At 40.6% G+C, this 21,802-nt stretch overlaps 1 protein-coding gene across 1 annotated transcript in view; it reads left to right on the top strand.

The window, feature by feature from the left end:
* The first annotated feature begins 10,156 nt into the window (after nucleotides 1–10,156).
* The window catches only part of MATCAP2 (microtubule associated tyrosine carboxypeptidase 2), a 28,295-nt gene continuing 16,649 nt past the window's right edge, over nucleotides 10,157–21,802 (top strand). The window contains exons 1-2 of the mRNA XM_059474532.1: nucleotides 10,157–10,331; nucleotides 17,920–18,569. Of these exons, the coding sequence (XP_059330515.1) occupies nucleotides 10,307–10,331; nucleotides 17,920–18,569 (675 nt within the window). The 5' untranslated portion in view covers nucleotides 10,157–10,306. The remainder of the gene's footprint in view (nucleotides 10,332–17,919; nucleotides 18,570–21,802) is intronic.

Below are 21,802 nucleotides of genomic sequence, written 5' to 3'. Positions count from 1 at the left end.
CAATCCTTTTCAGGAAATGTGATATAAAAATGAGCCTGTTGTTTGCAGAGTGCTGGGGGTACAACTCTTAGCAATGGAATTTTCAGTTGGAGTTATATTTTTCTTAATAAATAAGTAAAACTATTTCTACAGCAACTTATGGGAAGAAAAATCAACTGATCTTTCACAGTGTGAAGAAAAAGGGAAAGAAAGGAATGCCATGTGAAACCAGCAGAACAGTGAGCCAGCTCTGCCTGTTCAACAGCTTTATATTTTATGCCAGATTTTTGCATTCAAAAACTATGAATCACACCCTTCACTGTCTCCTCCCCTCACATGATGTGGTTTAAGATGTCTTCTTGCCAGGCATACGCTAATGAAAAGAAATTCTTTCTGTAACAATAAATAACACAATACAAAGCACTGGGGGAACAGTTTTTGCTGGCTTGCATTTTTCATGGGAGTTAAGAACTTATACACTGGAGCCAGTCATTTTTCTTTTAACATGGCTTGAAGAACATTTTTACTTTGCCAGGTTTTCCTTCAGGATGTTTTAAAGTGTAATGACTGTTTTCAGGGGTGCATTTTCAGATGGTTATAAATGTTTGCACTAGCACTTTAATAAGAGTGGAGCATTTTTTAACTAATAAGGAGAACACTTGCCAAAGTGTTTTTTATCTCTGGCTTCCTTACAATACCAACACAATCAGAAATGTAAAATACTGACATTGAAAATGCTGATTACACTGTAGTCCACTGTGTAGCTCCATTCTGTAATTGTCAGAGAATATTTCCTAAAACTTTCTTTCTGCTGAGAAACTGAGTTCATAATGCTGATTCCAAAGGAAAGATGAGCAAAGTGCTTCCTTGAGCACAGAAAAATCCTGTCAGTTAGAGAAAAATTATTACTTTCCATCTTGTAATTTCCTTTTATTCGTTGTTTAATAACTCCAAAGTTGATGTTCACCTATCTAGCACTTGCAAACACATTCAATTTATAGCATGTAATTAGAATACAGTAGTGTAGTATTCCTTGTAGTGTAGATTTCCTTTCAAAAGGTGGTTTTGGCAGGAAAAAATCCACTCTTCCACTAATAAGCTGAAGAACTGTCATGATTCTGAAAGCCATTTCCCACCTAGTAGTAGCATTGCATGGGAATCCACAGAGAGGAGAAGAAAATGTGTGGCCTAGCACATGATGGTATGCATCATAATTTCTGGGCTATGGTTCCAATTAGAATTAATTCTTCCCCATGACTTCAGACAAAGAGGGAAGAGACAAGGTGACAGCCCTTGCAGAGCTTCTTGAGGACATCTCCTTTTTCTAGCCCACCTTCGTTTTTGCCTCTCCTGGATCCTGGAGGATGTATGGCTCAGGTCTGACTCTCTGGGTTTTGGCTATGTCTAAGTTGAAGTTATGCTGTAGGAAATTCCCCTCTTCCCAGGCCCCCCAGCAAGACCCCTATAATAAGGGAATCCTGCACCACACAAAAGCAGTAAGAATATAATATCCATTCTTTCAGTGATTCTGAAATGAAGAGCAAATTGTGCTCTCAAATCCTCTTGAATATCCTAGTATGCCATAGAGCTGGCCTGGAAAAAGGCAATTTCACCTCCAAACACTGAATAGAAGGGCAGATCTGTAGTCTGGCAAAATGCTGCAGTTTGGATTAATCTGTACTTTCTATTACAGATGTTACATAATCAAAAACATTTTGATGGGCAGCATTTTGGATATGTTCTCTAAGCCAAGCCAAAGGTGATTACACTGCTTTTGTCATCTCCTATGATAATCACAGAGGCAATTTAGACTGACATTATCCAGTAAAGGAATATATTTATGTCAGGAACAAGACAGGTTTCGTGAGAACTAACCCAATGTGTGACACGGATTAAAATTAGCAATGCTCAGAGCACAGGTCTCTCTCCTAATAGTCTGAATAGGAAATTCATAACCAGCTCCCCCTGTGGCAGCAGATCTCTGGGCACAGAGAGCAACAGGCACAACTTTCCCAGGCATTGTCCTGGGGAAGGCTGTGAGAAGATCAGAGAAAAGAATGATAAACAATTCTTATCTTCACTTGCTGCAGCTGTTGAACACGTGGACTGTATTATGGAGATTTGTTTACCAAAGGTGGTTTCTTATTTGGCCAGTGGTGATGGTGTTTGGATGGAAGGACCAGTTGAGTCCATGTGTATCATGAGTGTAAGGGCAATGGGTTTCTTAATAAGGATAGAATAATAAAGTGATTGATCAGCCTGCTGACAATCATGGAGCCAATGCTAATTATTACTCTGCAGCAACATCACCCAGACTAAAACAATGCCAGACCCCATAGCCATTATAGCATAACTTTTACCTAGGACTATTTTTTCTGTTACCAAAAGGATTCATTCATTACTCTGCCTTGACAAGTGTAGTTGGGGGAAAATCCTTAAAGTGGATGCTGGCTGGGGGAATATAGTACAGAAGCTCTCTTATGAGGAGCAACTGAAGGAAAAAAATCTCACGGAAATCAAAGCTGGAGGGAAAAACAAAAACATTATAGGTTAATGGCTGGACTTGATGATCTTAGAGGTCTTTCTTCAACCTTAATGATTCTATGATTACGGGGAGAAAGAACTAAAATAAGATGAGTGAAAAATGGCAGACAACAAGGGAGGATAACAAAGAAACATAGGAAAAGAAAGAAGATGTATTAAAATGGAAAAGTTGTGAAATAAGGAATGAGATAAAAATCATATTTCATTAACAGCAAAAGACAGTTGTCAAGTGAACTCAGTTTCAGAAAAAGAACTCTGGTTGAACTCTGCTTTTTTTACAAAGCTGTAGGAGTTAAGAAATATTTGTGTTTCATGCAGTCTTAAAAGATTTATTGTCTTCAGTCAGTATAATATTGCATTTGTATCACTAAATCACAGAAAGTTTCTCAGGGCTGTTCATTTAGGTCTCCTAACTGATTTACAGAGGAGGAGGATAATTAGACTTCTTTCTTTTGTGTCTCAAGGTAAAATACCCCCTTTTCTTTCTTTATCCATATGGTACAGATGTACCATTTGCTGACATAAAAATTCTAAAATTAAGCAAAGGGCATGAGAGCACTTAAGTGCTGTTGTGTTAATTTAGACCAAGATATTACTCTCAGTATCTGAGACTTGCTTGCAACTAGAACATAGTGCAAATGGAGTAATCACATAATCACATCAGCAATTTCACCAGCCAAATTACATTTTATGGTTTTGTAATATTTTCTGAACAATGGAAAAATTAGGACGTTCTTGTTGAGAAACCATTTTTCACTAACCAAAAAAAAAAAGTGTTCTATCAGCTCTAGCTTTTTTTTTAAAGACTCGGGAGGCTGAACAGGTGATAATTTTCTGACCTCTTGCCATTATATTATAAATAAATAAATAAATAAATGAAACTGCAGGACACACATAAAATAAATTATTTATAAGGAAGGCCAAGAATGCTACCTACAAAATCACCTGAAAGTTTTTAAAACCAAAATAGGTGCTTCAAATTAAATGTAGTCTATATGCTTTGCTAAATAGGGAAAAGATATGATAAGGATACAAAATGGGTTTTACGTGAGTTCACAGTAGTTTTTTTCACTTTATGTATCAGCTCTTTAGAAAAAGTCAGCCATACAGTATAATTAAATCCTTTCTGCAAAAATAGCATATTTACACTAGAGGGTGCTACTTAGACAGGATTTTAGGCTGCTCAGTGTCTTTGGAAAGCCCTTTTTCAGCATTTGTAAAAAAATGCACATCTGAAATAAGAAACAGATGTTTCTTATGGGACAAATTCTACTGAAATTTAAATAAACATAACTGAAATTTTTTTTCCCACACACATACCCAAGAGGGACACTGGTCCCTTATGTCATCTCAGCTTCAGTACAAACTGCATATATAATTGCACTGAGGATATGTTAGAGATAAGTAAATATCCTTAATATTTCAATCTGTTTCTGGTTAACAAACTAATATGACACAGAAAATAGACTAACTAAAGGAATTTAAAAATAAGACCACGTCTTTTCATTAATGATAAGGACTGAAACATCTGATGGAGTAAAACTATATTAGTAGTCTCTAGTACAAACATAGTGTTACTGAATGCCTGGGTGTGATATGACAAAGAGTTGCTTCACCTTACAATAAAGCATGAAAGAAGGCAAAGGGATTGGAAATGACCAAGAGGTTATTTAAAATAATTCTTCCTTAATTCTTCCCATGGTGGTGAGATTTGTGAGCACTCTGAATGTGTTTCTCTGCATCTCCAGGACCTTTGGCTGCCTCAAGTCAGAGCCCACATGGAGATGGTGCAGATCTTGGGCCATGAAGATAGCTGCTGCTCCCTAACAGCTGTTTGCAAGCAGGTTGGTATGGGCACATTATTTTCTTATATGTCTAATCCAAAAATCTCTTTTGAACTTGGCAGGTCTGTAACAAGGTAAGACAGTGTTTGCCCTGCTCTGTCCCCATCTCAGAGACACTGCAGTTCCAACTCTGGGACTCTACTAACACCATGATGAGGAGGTAGCCAGGGAATCTCCAAAACCAGTCAGGAGGTATAGGTGAATGAAGTCTGAAAATACCTCTGGTTTGGTTTACTCTTTTCCCCAACACTACTGAACACTTTCCATTGGCTGAATTTGTCACTGATACCACTTGGAAGGTGTTATTATTCACAGAATAAATAAAATAGCCTCAGCTGTTTTATAGCCCCATTTAACCTCATAAACTATGTGGGAATCTGCAAAGTAAAGCTCAATAGCAGTGCCAGACATGTACTTGGAAAAAGAGAGTGAGTTTATACCTTGGGTTCTGCCCCTCACTGAGTCAGTGTTTCTCCTTGAAAATACGTTTTACCAGAAGACCACCTTTTCCAGGCCAGGAAAAGTCCCTTCTGCTTTACAAAACCTGTCCTAACTATGAGAATCTGGATGTCCCATGAAATGAAGTGCTTTGATGAAGAAGTAACTCATCATTCTTTCCACAGCTATTGCATCACTGCCCCCTAATGTTAGCTGGAAGGGTCCCCTGCTCCCAGCACTGGAGCTCCTGCTGCAGGAGAGTGCTGGGCCCAGCACATAGGTGAGAGATGCCTCCAAAACTCCATGTACTCACACTTACTACTGCACAAAGAGTTACTTTCTTTCTTGTAAAAATCTGCTAAGGAGGTGTTTTGTGTTTGTTGGATATCCCCTTCTCTTTTTATAAGTCTGTTGTATAGCTTGGACTAGCAAAAAATAGGGGATCAAATAAACAAAGTGGAAGAGGAAAAGATAAGAAAGTGAATGGCAATAGAGAGAGGAGCATGGTGTTTTTTTCAGGCTGGTTAAGAAATAAGTGAATTGCTCACGTGAGAAGCCAAAAACAATGATGCACTACTAGGAAAACTTTGCTTTTTAACTGAAATTATCCCAGCACCACAAAAGAGCTGACCAACTTCAAAAGGCACAAAGTACAAATGTATAATAGATTGCCATTTTTTGTGGCCTCTGGTTTAATCCCAGCCAGCAGCCAAGCCCCATGCAGCTGGTCCCTCACTCCCCCACCAGTGGGATCAGGGAGAGAATGGGAAGTGTAAAAGCTAGAAAAACTTGTGGGTTGAGATAAAGGCAGCTTGATAGAAAAAGCAAAAGTTGCATGCACAAGCAAAGCAAAACCAGGGATTGATTCAGTGCTTCCCATGGGCAGGCAGGAGTTCAGCCATCTCCAAGAGAGCGGCGCCCCACCACACACAGCAGTGACTTGAACAGACAAATACCATCTCTCCAAACATCCCCCTCTTCCTCCTTCTTCCCTCCAGTTTATATACTGAGCATGATGTCACATGGTCTGGAATGTCCCTATGGTCAGTTTGGGTCACCTGTCCTGGTTCCATCTCCTCCCAATCTCCCATGCATTTCCTGGCCAGCGTGGCAGTAGGAAAAGCAGAAAAGGTCTTGGCTGTGTGAGCTCAGCTCAGCAATAACAAAACCTCTCTATATTATCCATGTGTTCAGCACAAATCCAAAACACAGCCCCACACCAGCCACTGTGAAGGAAATTAACTCTAGCCCAGCCAAAACCAGCACGGGGCAGATTGTATTGTGCTGCCTGTGCTGCCTGACCTGGTATTTGTGTTGCCACAGCAAGGCACCTGTGATTCATCTGCTGGTGTTTGCAGTTCAGCAGGCAGCTTGTGCTCGGCTGCCTGCCATTGCTGCCTGCCAGCCCTGTGTGCCCCTGCCAAAGGCAGCACCCTGCCTTTCTGAGAGGGACCCCTGCAGTGACAAGGCATTGCTGCACAAGTGGACAGACGGTTAGAGGAGGAAAGGTCAAGAGGGGTGAGTTGGTCCATCAGTCCATACTGAAGGAGTTGAATGCTTTACTGTGACTGTTATATTTTTATAAGCCATTTCTCTGCCATAGGAAAGCAGCCTCTTTCATTAGTAGGTATAAGTGCATTTGTGAGTGTACAATAGATATCTTAGATTTTTTTCCTCATATGATGGCAGACAACAGTCAGGTGCACTCATAGGTTCACATCACAGGGATCTTACATTGCTTTCACTTCTCTGTACTTTACTGCAAGGTTTGCCTATGTTTTGTTTGCCCTTCTTGCATTGAGTGTAGGGTTTTCAGCTTCCTTAGCATAAAGTGTGAACAAATTCAGTGGATAAATCAATCTGAATACTGGAGCTGTATCAAGTTGTGCATCTTAAAATAGCACTCCCATTGAATAAGTCTATGAGTAAGCAGCTCCCACAAGCATGTGCTGCATTTGCTGTGTACCAGGAGTGTAGAACCCAGCTGGAATCAGAAGGCAATGTCAGACATTTCTGAAGGAGCTTCTAGAAAGAATATGTCTGGAAGGACAGTCAGTTGGAGTCACTTGGTCAGTGAAATTGTTTGGTCAGGAGATACTCAGCCGGCTAAGTCATTAAGTGGGGAGGGAAGGCTGACCTTCCCACTCTGAAGGGCCTGAAGCTGTGCCAAATTAGGCAGAGTTAGTTAAGGACTCTCGTTCTCAGCTTTCATAGTTCATCAGTGATTCTTTGTTGTCATAGAGAAGTGGTGGAAAGATGGTGTGAATATGAGGGAGGAACCAAATAAAACCAATGTTAAAACAAGTGTGTGTACACATACATATATATATAAAATCCAAATGCAAATATACACATATATATTTTTATATGCATCTATATGTATGTGCATTTATATATGTGTGTATGTGTTGGAATTTTGCAGTGTTAGCTTCCGACAGATACAGAGATCAATAAAATGTGTGTCACTGCTCTTCCAAACTGTACACATTGCAGAGCTTGTTGATGCTAATATTCCTATAAAGATACTCCTCTGTGTGCAAGACATTGCAGTGTTTTTGATCAAGTGACGATGACATTACCTCTGAAGACATGACCACGTAAATCCGAAATTATCTGGAAGTAATGTTCCGTTAAAGCTGAAACACAGGATGCATGTCCCTTTTAATTCTGGCTTGTAACAATGGGTATAGATCCATTTGGACTGTGGAACTGTGTCATTTAAGCTGTATTCCACAGTGTGGCTCATCTAAACATCACAATTTGTCCCTATGTTCCTTCATCTTGCTACAAGTGCCAGCTGCACTGATAGCCTCCAGAAATTTTTTCATGACAGAATAGCTTGTCTTTTTCCCTGCTGTCTTTTCAGACAGACTTGCAAGATAAGATGTCTTTAAGGTCAGAGCTGCTAGAGGTACACTACACACACACACACACACACACACATATATATATATATATATATAAAATTATATAATTCTATATGTGTGTGTGCAGCATTTTTGTCATGAGGTATTCAGTAATGTTTTTCTCAACTGACCTTTCCATGTTATGCTTTTCATCGACAAATGTGACAAAATTTGCTCGTAGATGAAGCAGAAAGCTGGGACAGGTGGCCCTTTAGCATCCCTCCTCTGTGCCTTCTGCTGCTATTGCTTTTGGCGTCCTCTTGCTACAGCCAGGAGCTAGTATGACCTAAAAAAACCTTCACGCCATCCTGCAAAGGAAAAGGCTAGTGGGGAAGGAGAAAAAAACAAAGTGGAGGCAGCAGATTCAGGGGTGACTGACTACCCAAACAGGGAAAAAGGACACCAGGGAGAAGCAGGCAGGAGATGAGAGAGATGGAGAGAAGGCATCCACTGGATGGAGCAAGGACAGAAGGTTGATGTGTAAAATACACAATGATAGCCAGTTAGTTACTAATTTCATTGCTATGGCATCCAAGTATATATAAAATAGCACCTCTAGAAGGAGAATTAGGGTCTATGCAGCTAAATGCTGGGAAGTTTCATTAAAATGGTACATTGACGTTATATTTTAGAAGTTGTCTATCATTTCTTCATCAGCTGTGCTAATTATTTGTAGTGCTTGAACAGATTGACTGGTTTTTGGGTTTTTTTCCTGTAATTGCCATGTATCACAAGCAAATTCTAACCCATTAGGGATAGCTTTGTCTCTCTAAATTTAAAAGTGTTTATTCAGTTCCTGCAATTTGAGATTTGGAGACAAGCCTGCAAGTTCCAGATGCGATATTGTCAGCAAAATAGTTTAGAGGGTATTTTAGGTGAAACTTGGACATGTTGACAGAGCATATATCTTTTTGGATCTTCAAAGAATTTAAGTTAAAAGAGACATCAAATTTGTCAGCTAGGTAGAAGTGTGTTTGAGCACTGGCTCCTCATTAGCCAACTGAGAAAAAGGACACCTCAGTCTTTTCATAGCTGGTCTTAAGAGTACCTGGGTTTGACTGTGTGTGAAGCAATAGAAAATAAAATGAAAATATTTGCTTTAAACCCTTATTTTTGGTTTTTTTTTTGATAATTGCCTGTGAAGACTGACATGAAAGCAGACAGAGCTCTCTGAGCAGTGTTTACTCAGTCTCGGGATTGCATACTTGCAAGTATGCATGTCTGTCTAAGAAGGATTCACAAATCTCGGTGAAACTTTTCCAGATAGGAGGCAGAAGGGGAACCTCTGAAGTATCAACAAGCTGTGATCCGTAGAATTTCCTCCACTGCTACCTGATGATACAGCCAGGTGTACTGGACAGTGCTATGGAGGGAATCTCTGTGTAGAGTACATTGCAGGTACGGATTTATTGATGAGATGGCAGATATTTAAGATACTCAACTAAAGCACCACACAACTTCCCAGCTCTCTTCTCCTTGGGAGATCACTCCCATAATCTGTGTTAAGCACTATTGTGCTGGTAAGTCACTTTCAATTAAATTGCTCTCTCCAATAAATGTTGACCATTTAAGAAAAGTAAACGCATTATTAACACAATGAAATGTATTGATGTGTAATCTGACTTCAGTACTCACCTTAAGCCTGCATGAAAAGTACAGAATCTTCCTACACCATGCCTACATTAATGGGTTACACAACCACGATTGCTAAGATAAAATAACTTGTTCCTATTTGATGTTCATTTTTAAAACGCGCAGATTGTATTTCAAGGAGTGAAAGGTTTCACAAGCAAAGCAACAGATTGCACAACAAGTAAGGCGACAGGAGGGTGTAATATAAAGTCTGTCTTCTACTTTAAATTCTGTTTACTACCTATCAGTGTATGATAACCATCAGTTACAGCCCTAAACCGTTGCCCTGATGCAATTCCTCCCTTCATGTTGCATGGGACATTCCCAAGCACAAGACCCGTCTCCTAGGGTGGCACATGTCCTGCTAAGCACCCTTGTCCCATGCAGTCCTTCCTCTGCCTCCCGCAGATCCAGCAGATAATTACCAATCACACCAACTATTACCAATTGCAGCGATGATGGTAGCTGATGATTATCAGAGGACTGCAGCTCTAGTCTGTGCGTGAGTGATGCTCGCTAGATTCCTGCAGAGGATGGCACTAAAGCCTGGCCTATGCTGCTGACACTTGGGACCAGCCGTACCGGTGGGATACAGCGCGCTGATGTTCCCGGGGGGCGTCGGCGGGGTGGCACTCCGGGACAACGACAGGTGCACTACAGATCCCAGGGTGCAGCGCGTCTGCGTCCTGCCCCCCCTCCAGCGCTCAGGCCCCGCGGAGCCCGCCGGGACTTGTAGTCCGCAGAGGCGGGCGGGCGGGGGCTCTGCCGGCGCGGCTCCCGCCTGCCGGCCCGGGGCCAGCCGCGCTCCCCGGATCCGCCGAGGCGGCGAGGCGGGCGCATCCCGCGGCGCCGGGCGCTGCCTCCCCGCCGCCTCCCCTCTGGGCTCCCCGCCCGGGAGCCGGGAGCCCGCCGCGCGGGGGGCAGCCGGCGGGGCAGAGCGGCGGCGCTGCCCGGCGGAGCACCATGCTGGAGTCCATCTGTGTCACCGGTGAGCAGCGGGAGCAGGAGCGGGAGCGGGGGCGGCGCGGTCCCCGCCGCGCCCGGGGCAGCCGGCCGGCCGCCAGCGCTTCCCCGCCCAGCAAGCAGGCATCGCCCGGGCGGCGCCGCGGGTGTCGGTGGGGACCGGGAAGGGCTCCACACCTGCCTGGCTCAAGGAGCGGGAACCCCCCGGTGTCCCCTGGGGACCGGGAAGGGCTCCACACCTGCCTGGCTCCAGGAGCGGGAACCCCCCGGTGAATGGGAGTGAGGGTATCAGGAGCCCCCCGGTGAATGGGAGTGAGGGTGTCACTTTGCGGGCCCTGCCCTGCGATGCCGAGGAGTGCGGCGGTGACACCCGCTCCGCTGGAGCGAGGGACAGACCATGCAAGGGAGAATGCCACTAAAACTGCTGGTTATATCTGGTGCTTACGCGTTTTGGCTCTACCCTTTGCTGTGTTCTCAGAGAAGTTAACAAATCCCTATAGGATGTGTGTATACAAACCTCTGTTACGACTGTATAACGATAATGTAGGCAGGTACGTGGTGCCACACAAAACTGGCTTCTTGTGCTGTGTACATACAGTTGCTGCTTGAAAACAGATGTTTTCCTTGTTTAAATTTGACATCCTTTCTTGTGTCATTTCTTCAGCTGGCTCAAGCCAATGTTACTTTTCCACAGGGAAATCTATCTACAAGAAATCTGCTGGAGGTGTCTTGGTGTGCCCTCATTCAATACCCTTGCAATCATAACTAAGATCTCTTGCAGCTACTCTTTCTCTGCATAATTGATATGCTGTTCCATCTGTGCATGGATATGACTAGAGTGTTACTCCTGATAATGGGAACAGAAATAAAGTTCCATGGGATCGATCAGAGCAACCCTGGAGATACGCAATAGCCACTGCAATCTGAAAGGATGAGATTTTGTGAACAGTAGTTATTTTTAGTCCATATCCTTCCATCAAAATTCCTGACTGCACCTGTATTGCAGAAGAAGCCAGAGACCTGCTTGGATGAGAGTTTCATCCTGTGCAGGTCTTCCTGCACAGGATGAAATCAGTGTTCTGTGATTATAATCCTGAGTTTATTACATCAGTAGGAGTTTGTTGTTTGATTTCATTAGAGCCAAGTCTTCCCTTTTATTGATTATTACTGTGCGCATGTAATTTAATTTGAAGGGCCCGAATTTGGAGTCAGTTACATAATACTGTATTTCAATATAGAAGTAAACGTGCAGAAAACTGCTTGCGGGTAGTTTTCTTTTTTTTTCTTTTTTTTTTTTTTTTAGGGTAGAAAGAGTACATCTCAAATAGCATTGTCATTTTAAAGAAGAAAATCCAAACTGCCAGTCATCCCTAAAATTGCAGAGTTACTTATGGACACTGACAGCTAATTAATCAGATATACAAGTTAGCTGATAGCTGAAACCTGCCCTTGGTTTTGAAGCTCAGAATAAAAGCTGGATGACAGATAACACCTTTACAGGAGAAAAGTAAATAGGTGGATATTTTTGGGTGGGGGGGGGAAAAAAAAGAGTCTTAGATGTAAAAGGTCCCAATATCATACAGGCTCTAGTTAATAATTAAGATGCTTGTGAAAATAGAAAGTAACTCAATGTCAGTGTTTTTACAGAAACTCATTGCCTAATTCTGCTGTTAATCCATGTTCAATCATAGACAAAGCTTCCAGTGCATTCTAGTTCAAGTTGCATGACAGCTTCTGTTCAAAACTGGAGCGTTTTTAAACTTTAAAGGGGTTTCCAGTGGTGAGGAAATAGAATATAGGATTGTGGGGAGATTCAGTTATGCCACAAATACAAGCCTGTAGTGTTTGAGAGGCAGTGGAACATGATAGGTTCATATACAACACTTTATGTTGCCTGCTTTTTTTCCGAATATTCTTTCTATAACCCTCTGCACAGACAAACCATACAGTCTAGAGCCCATAAACCACAGGGTGTTGTGAATCTATTCAAATTTTCTGAATATTGGAGATAAACATTTCTTTGTAATGTAATTGTACCTTTGCACAGTGTGTCAAAGGAAGAATCTTACTTGTCACATCTGTGTAGTTCCTTCTCATCTCACAGTTTCAAACTTAACTATTGCTTGTAAATAGATCACATACATTGTTTGCATTCCTATAAATTTAAAAGTTCAAGTCAGCCTTGAAATGATTTCTGATTTTGAGCAAAAAGAAACTCAGCCATATTCTAACATGGTAATGGTAATCTTAAAAACAGAAGTAGTGGCTCAGACCATTACATCCCAAGGATAGGAGGAAGTTCTCCATGAACATGTTTGCTAAGCACCTTAGTGCAGTTTGGACAGGATTTGCTCACTGTGCATATATAACCTGAGTGACAGCAGCTCGAAAACTGCAGGAGCTCTCTGCTATTTTAGAGCCAGGCTAGCCAGACAGAGATATCCGTGCCACAAATACCTGTCATTAACCTCATTCCACCTATGGAACAGGTATTTAAGAAGCTGCTTGGATAGTAGTTGCCCTGTAGTCTAGAGGAAGATATTATTTATACAACACACTCCAAAGGCTAGAAAAATGCTTACACTGGGATTTTACTATGCATATTATTGACTTATTAGCTCAATCCATCAGTTTCTAAAGGACAGACCAATAATATGACCTGGCTCCTAAATATAGCATAAAAATCTAACATTTTATTCTAACGAATAACCTCTGACAAGATTAGGCAGTGTCTGCAGTGATGCAAGGCTCCAGGTTAGTGACTGGGATGCAATTTATACATAGAATGTGTTTCATAAGTGCAGAATTGTTGTGAAATTTGTGGTTCCCACATATTCTCTGTTAGCACTCATGGACTTCCTTTTCCTGTACTGCTGTGACACTGGAATAGCTACCTGTGTATAAATTGAAGTTACAGATAAAACTCCTCTTTCTGCAAAATGAAGCCTGTGGTATTTTGAATTGTTCTGTGACACGTAGTGCACTTGTGTCTGCAGGATGGAGTAAGTCCAGTACTGCCAGTTCCAACTGATCTCTTGACAATGATGGGATTTTGGCTAGGGCACAACCTGCTCTCTTGTGAGATTCTTTAGACTCACAGGGGTAGTTGTCTTTGGCTGGCTGGCTGCCCTGATAGCCCAGCTTATGGAACTGCAGACATTGAACACCATTGCACTCAAGAGTGGTAGAGATCTACTCATTAAGCCCAAGACCGAACCAAGTTGCCATTAACAGGAGGGTTTTCTGTTCTTTGGTACCCTAAATTGTGACAAAACAGGGACAGGCAGCCCTTCTGTCCCCTCCTTGCTTATCCCTTGCCATCACATTGCACTCCCAATGAGGCAGATTGTTGCATGTAATATTTCACCTGTGTCTCTAGGATCATGTTTTTATTAGTGTTGTTGCAGAAAGGAACAAGATAGAAATAAATGGAAGTAAACAGGATGGAGAGAATTTTTTAGGAAGAGACTGTATTAGTTTTGTTGTGGGTTTCGGAGTTTTTTTTTTATTGCTGAAGGGCTTGTGGCTTTGTGACTGTTGAGTATTAGGAAGTGAGAACAAAGAAAAGAATCCTGGTACATAAATTACATGAGGGAGATTCTCAAAGGTAACTAGAGCCCGGGGCATGTGTTCTTTGACAGTTTCCTGCTGGAAAAACAGAAGTAAGTCAAGTCAGGAAATTCAGATTTGTACTTCTCAGAACACATGTAGCACATGTAGATGAAATACAAAAGATAAATCCTATGGGATCTGTAGTGTGATATCTGTATTCTGGTATGCAGGGTAGCGTTCCACTATAGCATGGTGGTTTTCAATTTGCCTTTTTCATATCTTTTAGAAATAATCTGTCCAACGGTATCCAGAATTTAAGAGCTGGGAATCACTGCTAAGCAATCCATGCAATTAATCTGGGTTGATAATCCATTCCAACTGGCTACTTTATAGCAGCACAGTATCTCAGAACTTTTTGTAATACTCAAGCAGGTTTTCAAGAGGCAGTGAATTTTTGTGCAATGAATTTGTTTTATATTGAGAATACTAGACCTCTTTTTCAATCACCAGACATGGCTAGTCATTAGAAACCCTTGGATGTAGTAAGTCAAGTTTTCTAGAAGACGGTATATTCTTAATTTGGTTGATGCCGTCCGATTTACAGATGTGAGTTTAAAATATGTTATAGCTTAAACAAATGTACTAGAGAAAGGATTTTAAATTTGGTGTTTGGCAACATGATTTTGACATAGTCTCAAATATTTTTTTCTCATTTATTTGGTTATGATGATCAGAAGACCTGTACAAAATTTTGGAATAGCAGTTAAATGAGTTCTGTGAAAACTACTTTGTTGTCTATTATAATATTTCAAATGTGCCAGATTACCTGTTGATTCTAGGTTTTGAGCACAAATAGGCATGGAACAGTATCCTTTAGTCAGAAGAAAATTAAGGACACCCACCCTTAGTTTGGCAGCTGAAAAATCACTTTGCTACGAGATTGCGCTTATAGAGTAACTACAGATTGGGAACAACTATTTTTGATATCAGCCATGTGCATGTGAAACCTGCCAGTGCATGTTCAGCACTCAGCCACCATTTGTGACACTTCAGGAAAATTCTGACTTAGGGTGCTCAGTGATTGTCTACATATAAAAGCATTTATTACTGGCCAGCTGTACCTCTTAGCTCTAACAGCTTGCTGTCATGGGTTTTTGGTATTAGATTGACACAAGCTTTGGGGGAGGGAGGCAATGGGTAGTTTAAGGTCATTTTGAGTTGTTTCCTTGAATTAAATTTCTATTTCTTTTTTATTTATAATTTCTTAGATACTTGTGTGATATTAGTTCTACTTGTTCCATTACAGCAGAAATTTAAGGCTTCTATATTCTTTGTGGCTTTTAAGAGCTGGTTAATAGAGAAAGTGAAACATTAATGCCTCTGGTATCATATTATTTCTTTGTCTATATTTTAAGAAGTAGCTGTGTAATTCCCAACTCCATTTTTGTCTACCTAAGCAAAGTTATGTGCTCAGAAATTTAATATGTGTTCAGACATTCTGGAAACCTTAGTTTTCACTTACCCTTCTTAAAAGTAAGGATTCTCATACTGTAGCAGTTGATACAGGTCTGAAGTCAGTCTCAAAGACCAGAAAATATGAACATGGTCATCCCATTCTGTTATCCAAAAAATGCGTCTCTCTTACGTATTTAGTTTGAAGGTGTTCTCCTTGTGATGGGGAACTGTGGTTTCTCACTACGACAGCTCATGGGAGAGCAGGATAAGCCATGTAGGCAGGTTGTCACGTATGTGATGAGAATGATCTGACAGAATTTGAACAGGAATGCCAAGGAGCATGCTCCTATGCCAAGCATGGAAAGAGGATTCACAGACTTATGATGGAAGAAAACTGAGTTTGCAGAGGATACACGTGCTTTAGTGAAGGGGAATAATCTAATGCTTCTACCTCTCTTCTTTCCAGTGGAGAAAACACCCTGGCTGCAGATCACTCATCACATGTTCATGCAAACTGGATCTCTGGTCTTTTTGGTTCTTAGGGCAGGATGTTTGGGAGAGCTGAGGAACACAGGTTGATATGGAACTGACAGAGGTCCAACAGCATGAAATACATTGTCATGGTGCTTATGTTGGGAGCAAAACTGAAATTTACTGTGAAAATAAATCCGAAATTAAGCCACTGTTGATTTTTTTTCCACTTTGGAGGCATTTAATGATCTCTTGCTGCTATTACCTTCAGAGTATAATTACTGTATGTAAAGTAATTACAGTTCAACTACATATTACTGGGGGATGAAGCTCAAATCCCTTTTGCAGGCTTTAATCATGCCACAGCCGTATATCCTATTCTGTGAATCTTTTTTTTTTTAGGTACAGAAGTAGGAAATATTTCTCTGTGGCACAATTTATTTGTACGTGTAGTTTCAGCTCACCTAATGTTCTGGGAAGAACTGGTTGTCAAGAGGAGGGGTTAGAACCAGTGAAGTGAGGTCACTTCTCTCTGACAAGCCAGACAAATGTTAAATTCAGTTTTAATCCTCAATGACTTTTCTGTGCAGCCGGTTTGCACCAGGGACCAGTCTTCCCCAAAGGCTATGCCAGGGGTCAGAGCAAGAAAGGATGGTTCACTCTAATTAAAGAAACCTTATTTGCTTCTTGCACTTTGTTTCTTTTCAAGTGTTTTTTTAAGCCAGCTGTTATGGTAGAACAACTTTGATTAGATGAAACACACACTATTGTCTTAAGGCCTTTCAGGAGTGTAGCTAGCTGATCTCTCCTGCCTCTCCAAATATAGCTTATTGTCCTGCCTCTCCAAATATAGCTTATTGTCTGTATTAAGACTGAAACTGTATTAACACATGAAACTGAAGTCTTTTAAACATATATTACTATCCATATACTGTTGAAAATTGTTTAGAGTGGCTGGCCCTTTCTAATATTCACACCCTTTTCTGAGAGTAAACTCTGTGAATCAGATTTTGCAGATGAGATCACACCAGACTGCTTGTATCGCAGCACAGATCCCTGTGGGACTGCACTGTAAACACTGCTCACATGCTCCTAGGCAGTTTCCTATTTTTTTAAGTTATTCTCTGTCCTTACAGAAAGCCTTCCTTGCATGATAAAGATCACTCAGCTCAAAACTATACATTTGTTAATGTAGCAGTAAATGTTTGTGAAGTCCTGCAGAGTCTTTTTTATAAACAACTAAGTTCTCACCTGCCAGCAGTGTAGTTGTGCATTGTGAAAAATGCATGTATTTTATGACTGGCTTTTTGCAAATATTAAAATTAATATTATATGTGTTGTGTTAGAAAGTAATGCTGTATTGATTCTCTTAAGTAGTGTGTAAAATATAGTTTTAGGTTATAAAAAATGTTACAATAGAAACTATGCTATGCTATGTAGGATAATTTTTTTAGGAAAGGACTTTCAGCGAGATAGCAGACATAGGACACCTAAATCTTTCAGAGAGAAAGAATTTGTTGTCCTCTTATCAGAAGAAACTGAACTTCTTCCCGCCTCGAAGGCGCTGTTCAGATTCAGAGGAAGAAGTTGATGATGACCAGACAGAATCCTGTGTTTGAATGGAATTTATGCATCATGTATGAAGTGTATGAATATGCAACAGGCTATTGCTTTTAGGCGTTAATCCTTTGTTAACGTGTGTCCTTTTTCGGGCTTATGCTGCCCAGAAAAAGGTACCTGGACGTCCGTAACTCTTTGTTTCTATTGTCTCATATTGTCCTAATTCAAATTGTCCAAATTATTATTACTCTAATTGTATTACTATTTTATAACCATTTTATTACTATTAAACTTTTAAAATTTTAAAAATAAGTGACTGGCGTTTTTCACACGCATGGAGATGCAGGCATAAAACTCTCATATAGCTGGACCTTACAAGTCCAGTCTAATTGTTCAAAAGTGATATACACACTCAGTTCTCCCTTATGCCTAGAAGTCAAGATTAATGTGATGTGACTGCAGTTAAGACATTTTGTGTTTCCTTTATGTTGCAGTTTTGAGTCCTTAAGATTAGTTTCACTTTGTGAAAATCAAGTTTGTCCTCATTATTTCCTTTTTTTTCCCCCTAAACGCAGAAAAACTTCACTGGCCTAAGACAGAGCTTTCTAGGAAATCAGTCCTGAGTCTGGAAGTACATAAACTGAACCTTAACAATGAAAACAGCCTCCAGCATCCTCCTTCTGGCATCCTTAAGGACATTTTCACAACAGGAACCAGCAGCTACAATGTCCTTCTGCAGAGCAAAGAGGAGAAAAAGCACCACGCTCAGAAGCAGCCGTCCTCGCACCACAGGAAGCACCGGCGAGCCGCCGCCAAGCGGCCCTGCAGCCCGCGGGGCAGCCGCGGGAGGGCGCCGCTGTCGCTGCCGGCCGGGCGGCGCTGCGGGCCCCGGCAGCCGCCGCCGCTGCTCGGCAATGGCCCCGCGGCCGCCGCCCTCAGAAGCGCCCCGGCCCCGCCGGCCCGGCCCCGCAGCAGGGCTAAGAAGCACTCCCCCCTCGCAAAGCCAAAGCAGGCCCCGGCCTCCAGAGGCCACGGGCAGGAGGGCGAGGCCGCTGGGCAGAAGCTGTGTTTGCTGACTGCGATCAAGCCGTCCAACGTGGAGAAAGAGAAGGTCAAGTTTTTCGACTCGGATTTCACGTACAATCCTCAGTTTGAATATGAAAACCCTGCTCTGCCAAATGTGTTAGCTAAGCACAGCCATGCGTCCGACAGATTTCTTAAGCAGGTAGAGTTGCTTTTACTCCCCTCCATTTCCATTGATTATTTCTTCCTACACCTACCTGATATTTGGCTTTGTTTGTGGCAAGTAATTTCTCCTTATTCTCCCCTGTGTCACAGACATCTTTTATGAAAAATCCTTTCCTTAGGATTTTTCCTCCCGAGAAGCTGAGAGGCCTCAGGAACAAAATGTAAACAATGATTATCTGCTGCTGTGGAATGCAACAGGTGGATCTGTGATTGGTCTCGTGTGGTTGTTTCTAATTAATGGCCAGTCCCAGTCCAGCTGTCTCAGACTCTCTGTCCGAGACACAAGCCTTTGTTATTCATTCCTTCTTTTTCTATTCTTAGCTAGCCTTCTGATGAAATAGTTTCTTCTGTTCTTTTAGTGTAGTTTTAATATAATATATATCATAAAATAATAAATCAAACCTTCTGAAACATGAAGTTAGATCCTCATCTCTTGCCTCATCCTCAGACCCCTGTGAACACTGTCACGCCCCTGCTCTTTGAAACATGCATCAAAGATGAGAATGCACTAGTAGAACCAAAATAAAATCTTATTAATAAAAAAAAAAATTAAAACCTTTCTGAAATTTACAGGATTTTAAGAGATTAAGGCACAGCTCCTTCTAAATGGGTTTACGTGAAACATAATTTAAAGCAAGGAAGTTTTTGTAGGCAATGAAGCAGGATCCAGTAGAGGAAAAATACAATGCCTAAACAGGCAGAGGAATAAGGCAGCATAGAAATCCTGCCAATCCTCTTGGTGACACAGGGATTGAGAGGGGATAGCAATTACTTGAGGTCATAGTTATTGGATAAGCATATGTTGATGTTACTTGTTTTAATCAACTTTGAAAGGGTATTTGGATATACATTAGACTCAATCAAACAGCTGCCAAATTCCATTCCAGAGAGAGGTAAATGTTAAGAAGACAGTTTTGGTTTTTCATAACTTGCAGCCACACTGGTAACATAGCTACAGACATTCCCATTCTATGTAACTGCCTTGGCTTCCTACCTGAATTACAAAAAACCTAAACAGCAAAAGCCCTGCTTTTAACTTTGACCTAAGTGACAAAACGCAGTGCTTATCTGTACAGTAGCAGTATTCTTCCCACTTTTGCTATTTTTAAGTGGTTTAGAAGATTTTTTTATTTTTAAATGATTTAGATCTTATTTAGGTCTGACAAGCTTTTCTAAACAGAGACTCTTATGTATTCAAGTGATACTTAACTTGGGAAGACATCCTGCCATTCCATGAGTTTCACTTCTTTGTGATATGAATATTTCACTTAAAACTAAAATTCCTGGTGGCAAAGATACATGAATTAAAAGGACTAGGGAATGTAAGAGCTGATCCCTGACTTGTGAACAGACTGATATTTTTTTTCTTCTTCTAAATCAAAGAATGTACAAAAGTGTTGCTACCCATTACGTCATTGTATTGACAGTCTCCATTTTCACACTGAAAATGTCTGTATATTTTAACAACTCAGTTTCTGCATTTTTATTAAAAATTTATTTTCTTTATGAGAAAAGGGAACAGCTGTTCTGTTCTTAAAATCATATTCCTTACATCCAAACAATGAACTAAATTGTAATGACACAAATAAAACTACTCCTTGACTAGAGCTTTTAAATAAGTTTTCCTTTGATTTTTTTTTAGCAATGTTAGCAACATAGATGACAGCAAATCAACAGCTACTGATTTGAAAAACTGAATTTAATACAGATTATCCCTTTTAGCATGGGCTAGCAGAGCCTTGGAAGTCCTTTTATGCATGATGATTTTCTTGTCTTTGGTTTACCCTTCTTTTAACAAACACCCATAAGTGTAAATATTGACTATTTTAAGAATTAATGATTCCTCAATATTTTTCTGATTTGTAACTCTACCTTTTTCCCTGTCCGTAAAAAGTATGGGAAAATAAAGGCCCTGTAACAACTTTATAAAAGGCAGTAAAGGATTTAACATTCAAGGAAGGATATTTCTGCCAGTTAACAAGAAATATGTAAATTGTTTCACAAGATCTAGTTTGAGTCACTAGAAAAGCATGTATTCAAAGTTCAGCTCCTAAAAATACCAAACAAAAATACCTTGCACTTAAAAATCCCAAACCAGCAGCTTTAACTCATCTCCAAGCCCAGCAGGTGTCACTCTCTCTCTTTTATCTACAACTAGCTTTAGAAATTTTCATCTCCACGCAAATTTGAATTTAATTTCATGCAAATTTACTATCCAGAAAAAGCAGCATTAATCAAAAATTTTAATCAGGAAGTATTGTGGGAGCACTTGCTTTTCCTCATTGCTATTTTTTTTTCAGGCAGATTTTACTTGTCAGAAGAAACACGTAGGTATCTTACAGGAAATTCAGAAAGGATGACTTCAGTTGCAAAAAAAGTACTCAAAGTGTCAAGAGCTGGGTCTGCAGTAAAAATGCAACTGTGTGTAGTCATCCTTTTGCTACAAGAAGGTTCAATTCAGTTTTGTTGGTTTTTTTTGTTTGGAAGCATATTTGGCTTCTGTTTATTGCTCCACTTATTTTATTTTAGAAAGCCTTGGTAACTGTGAATAGTTATTCCTATTTTTTTTTCTATACAAGGTGCTCATGGCAACTTACACTTGCTTGCTCTTTTATGAGTAAAAAGCTGTAAACCCAGCTCTTACTGACTGAACCCTCCATGTTTATAGGGGGCTTTTAGGATACTTAAGCAAAATGAGCCCAAAACCTGACATTTCAGAATTTTAGAAAATTTTTCAGTCATCTCAGAAATCTTTTTACCCACAGCTGTGCATAGCCTGCTAGGACATTGAGACAGATTGTGTTTTTGTATTGCATTTTCTGCATTTGTGCATGTCTGTGAAATTGGTTAATACAGCGTTACTGAAATATGTCTGGAAGACAAATCACACTCTGCCCCATTTATTTACTTTTTTTAAAGGAAAAGAGCACTGAAAGTTTGCAAACCATTAACCCAGCAATGCTGCAGTGGGGAGCACACAGGCTTGTGAGCACCTTCTTTACCCCCTGCCTCTGCTTAAATCAGAGCTTTTAAACCTTGGGCACAGCCCAACCTTTCTATTGATTGACTTTTCACAAACATAGAGAAAACATTTTTGAGTTAGCAATGCATTTGGAAAATGCTAGTTTTAGTGTCGTCCTTCTCATACGGTATTCTGTTTTTTTCTCCATATATACATTATGATATTTTCTTCATAATAAATATGTTCAT

Source organism: Ammospiza nelsoni, chromosome 1 (genome assembly GCF_027579445.1).
Source record: "Ammospiza nelsoni isolate bAmmNel1 chromosome 1, bAmmNel1.pri, whole genome shotgun sequence".
Classification (NCBI taxonomy): Eukaryota; Metazoa; Chordata; class Aves; order Passeriformes; family Passerellidae; genus Ammospiza; species Ammospiza nelsoni.
This window is presented reverse-complemented; position numbering and strand designations above follow the sequence as displayed.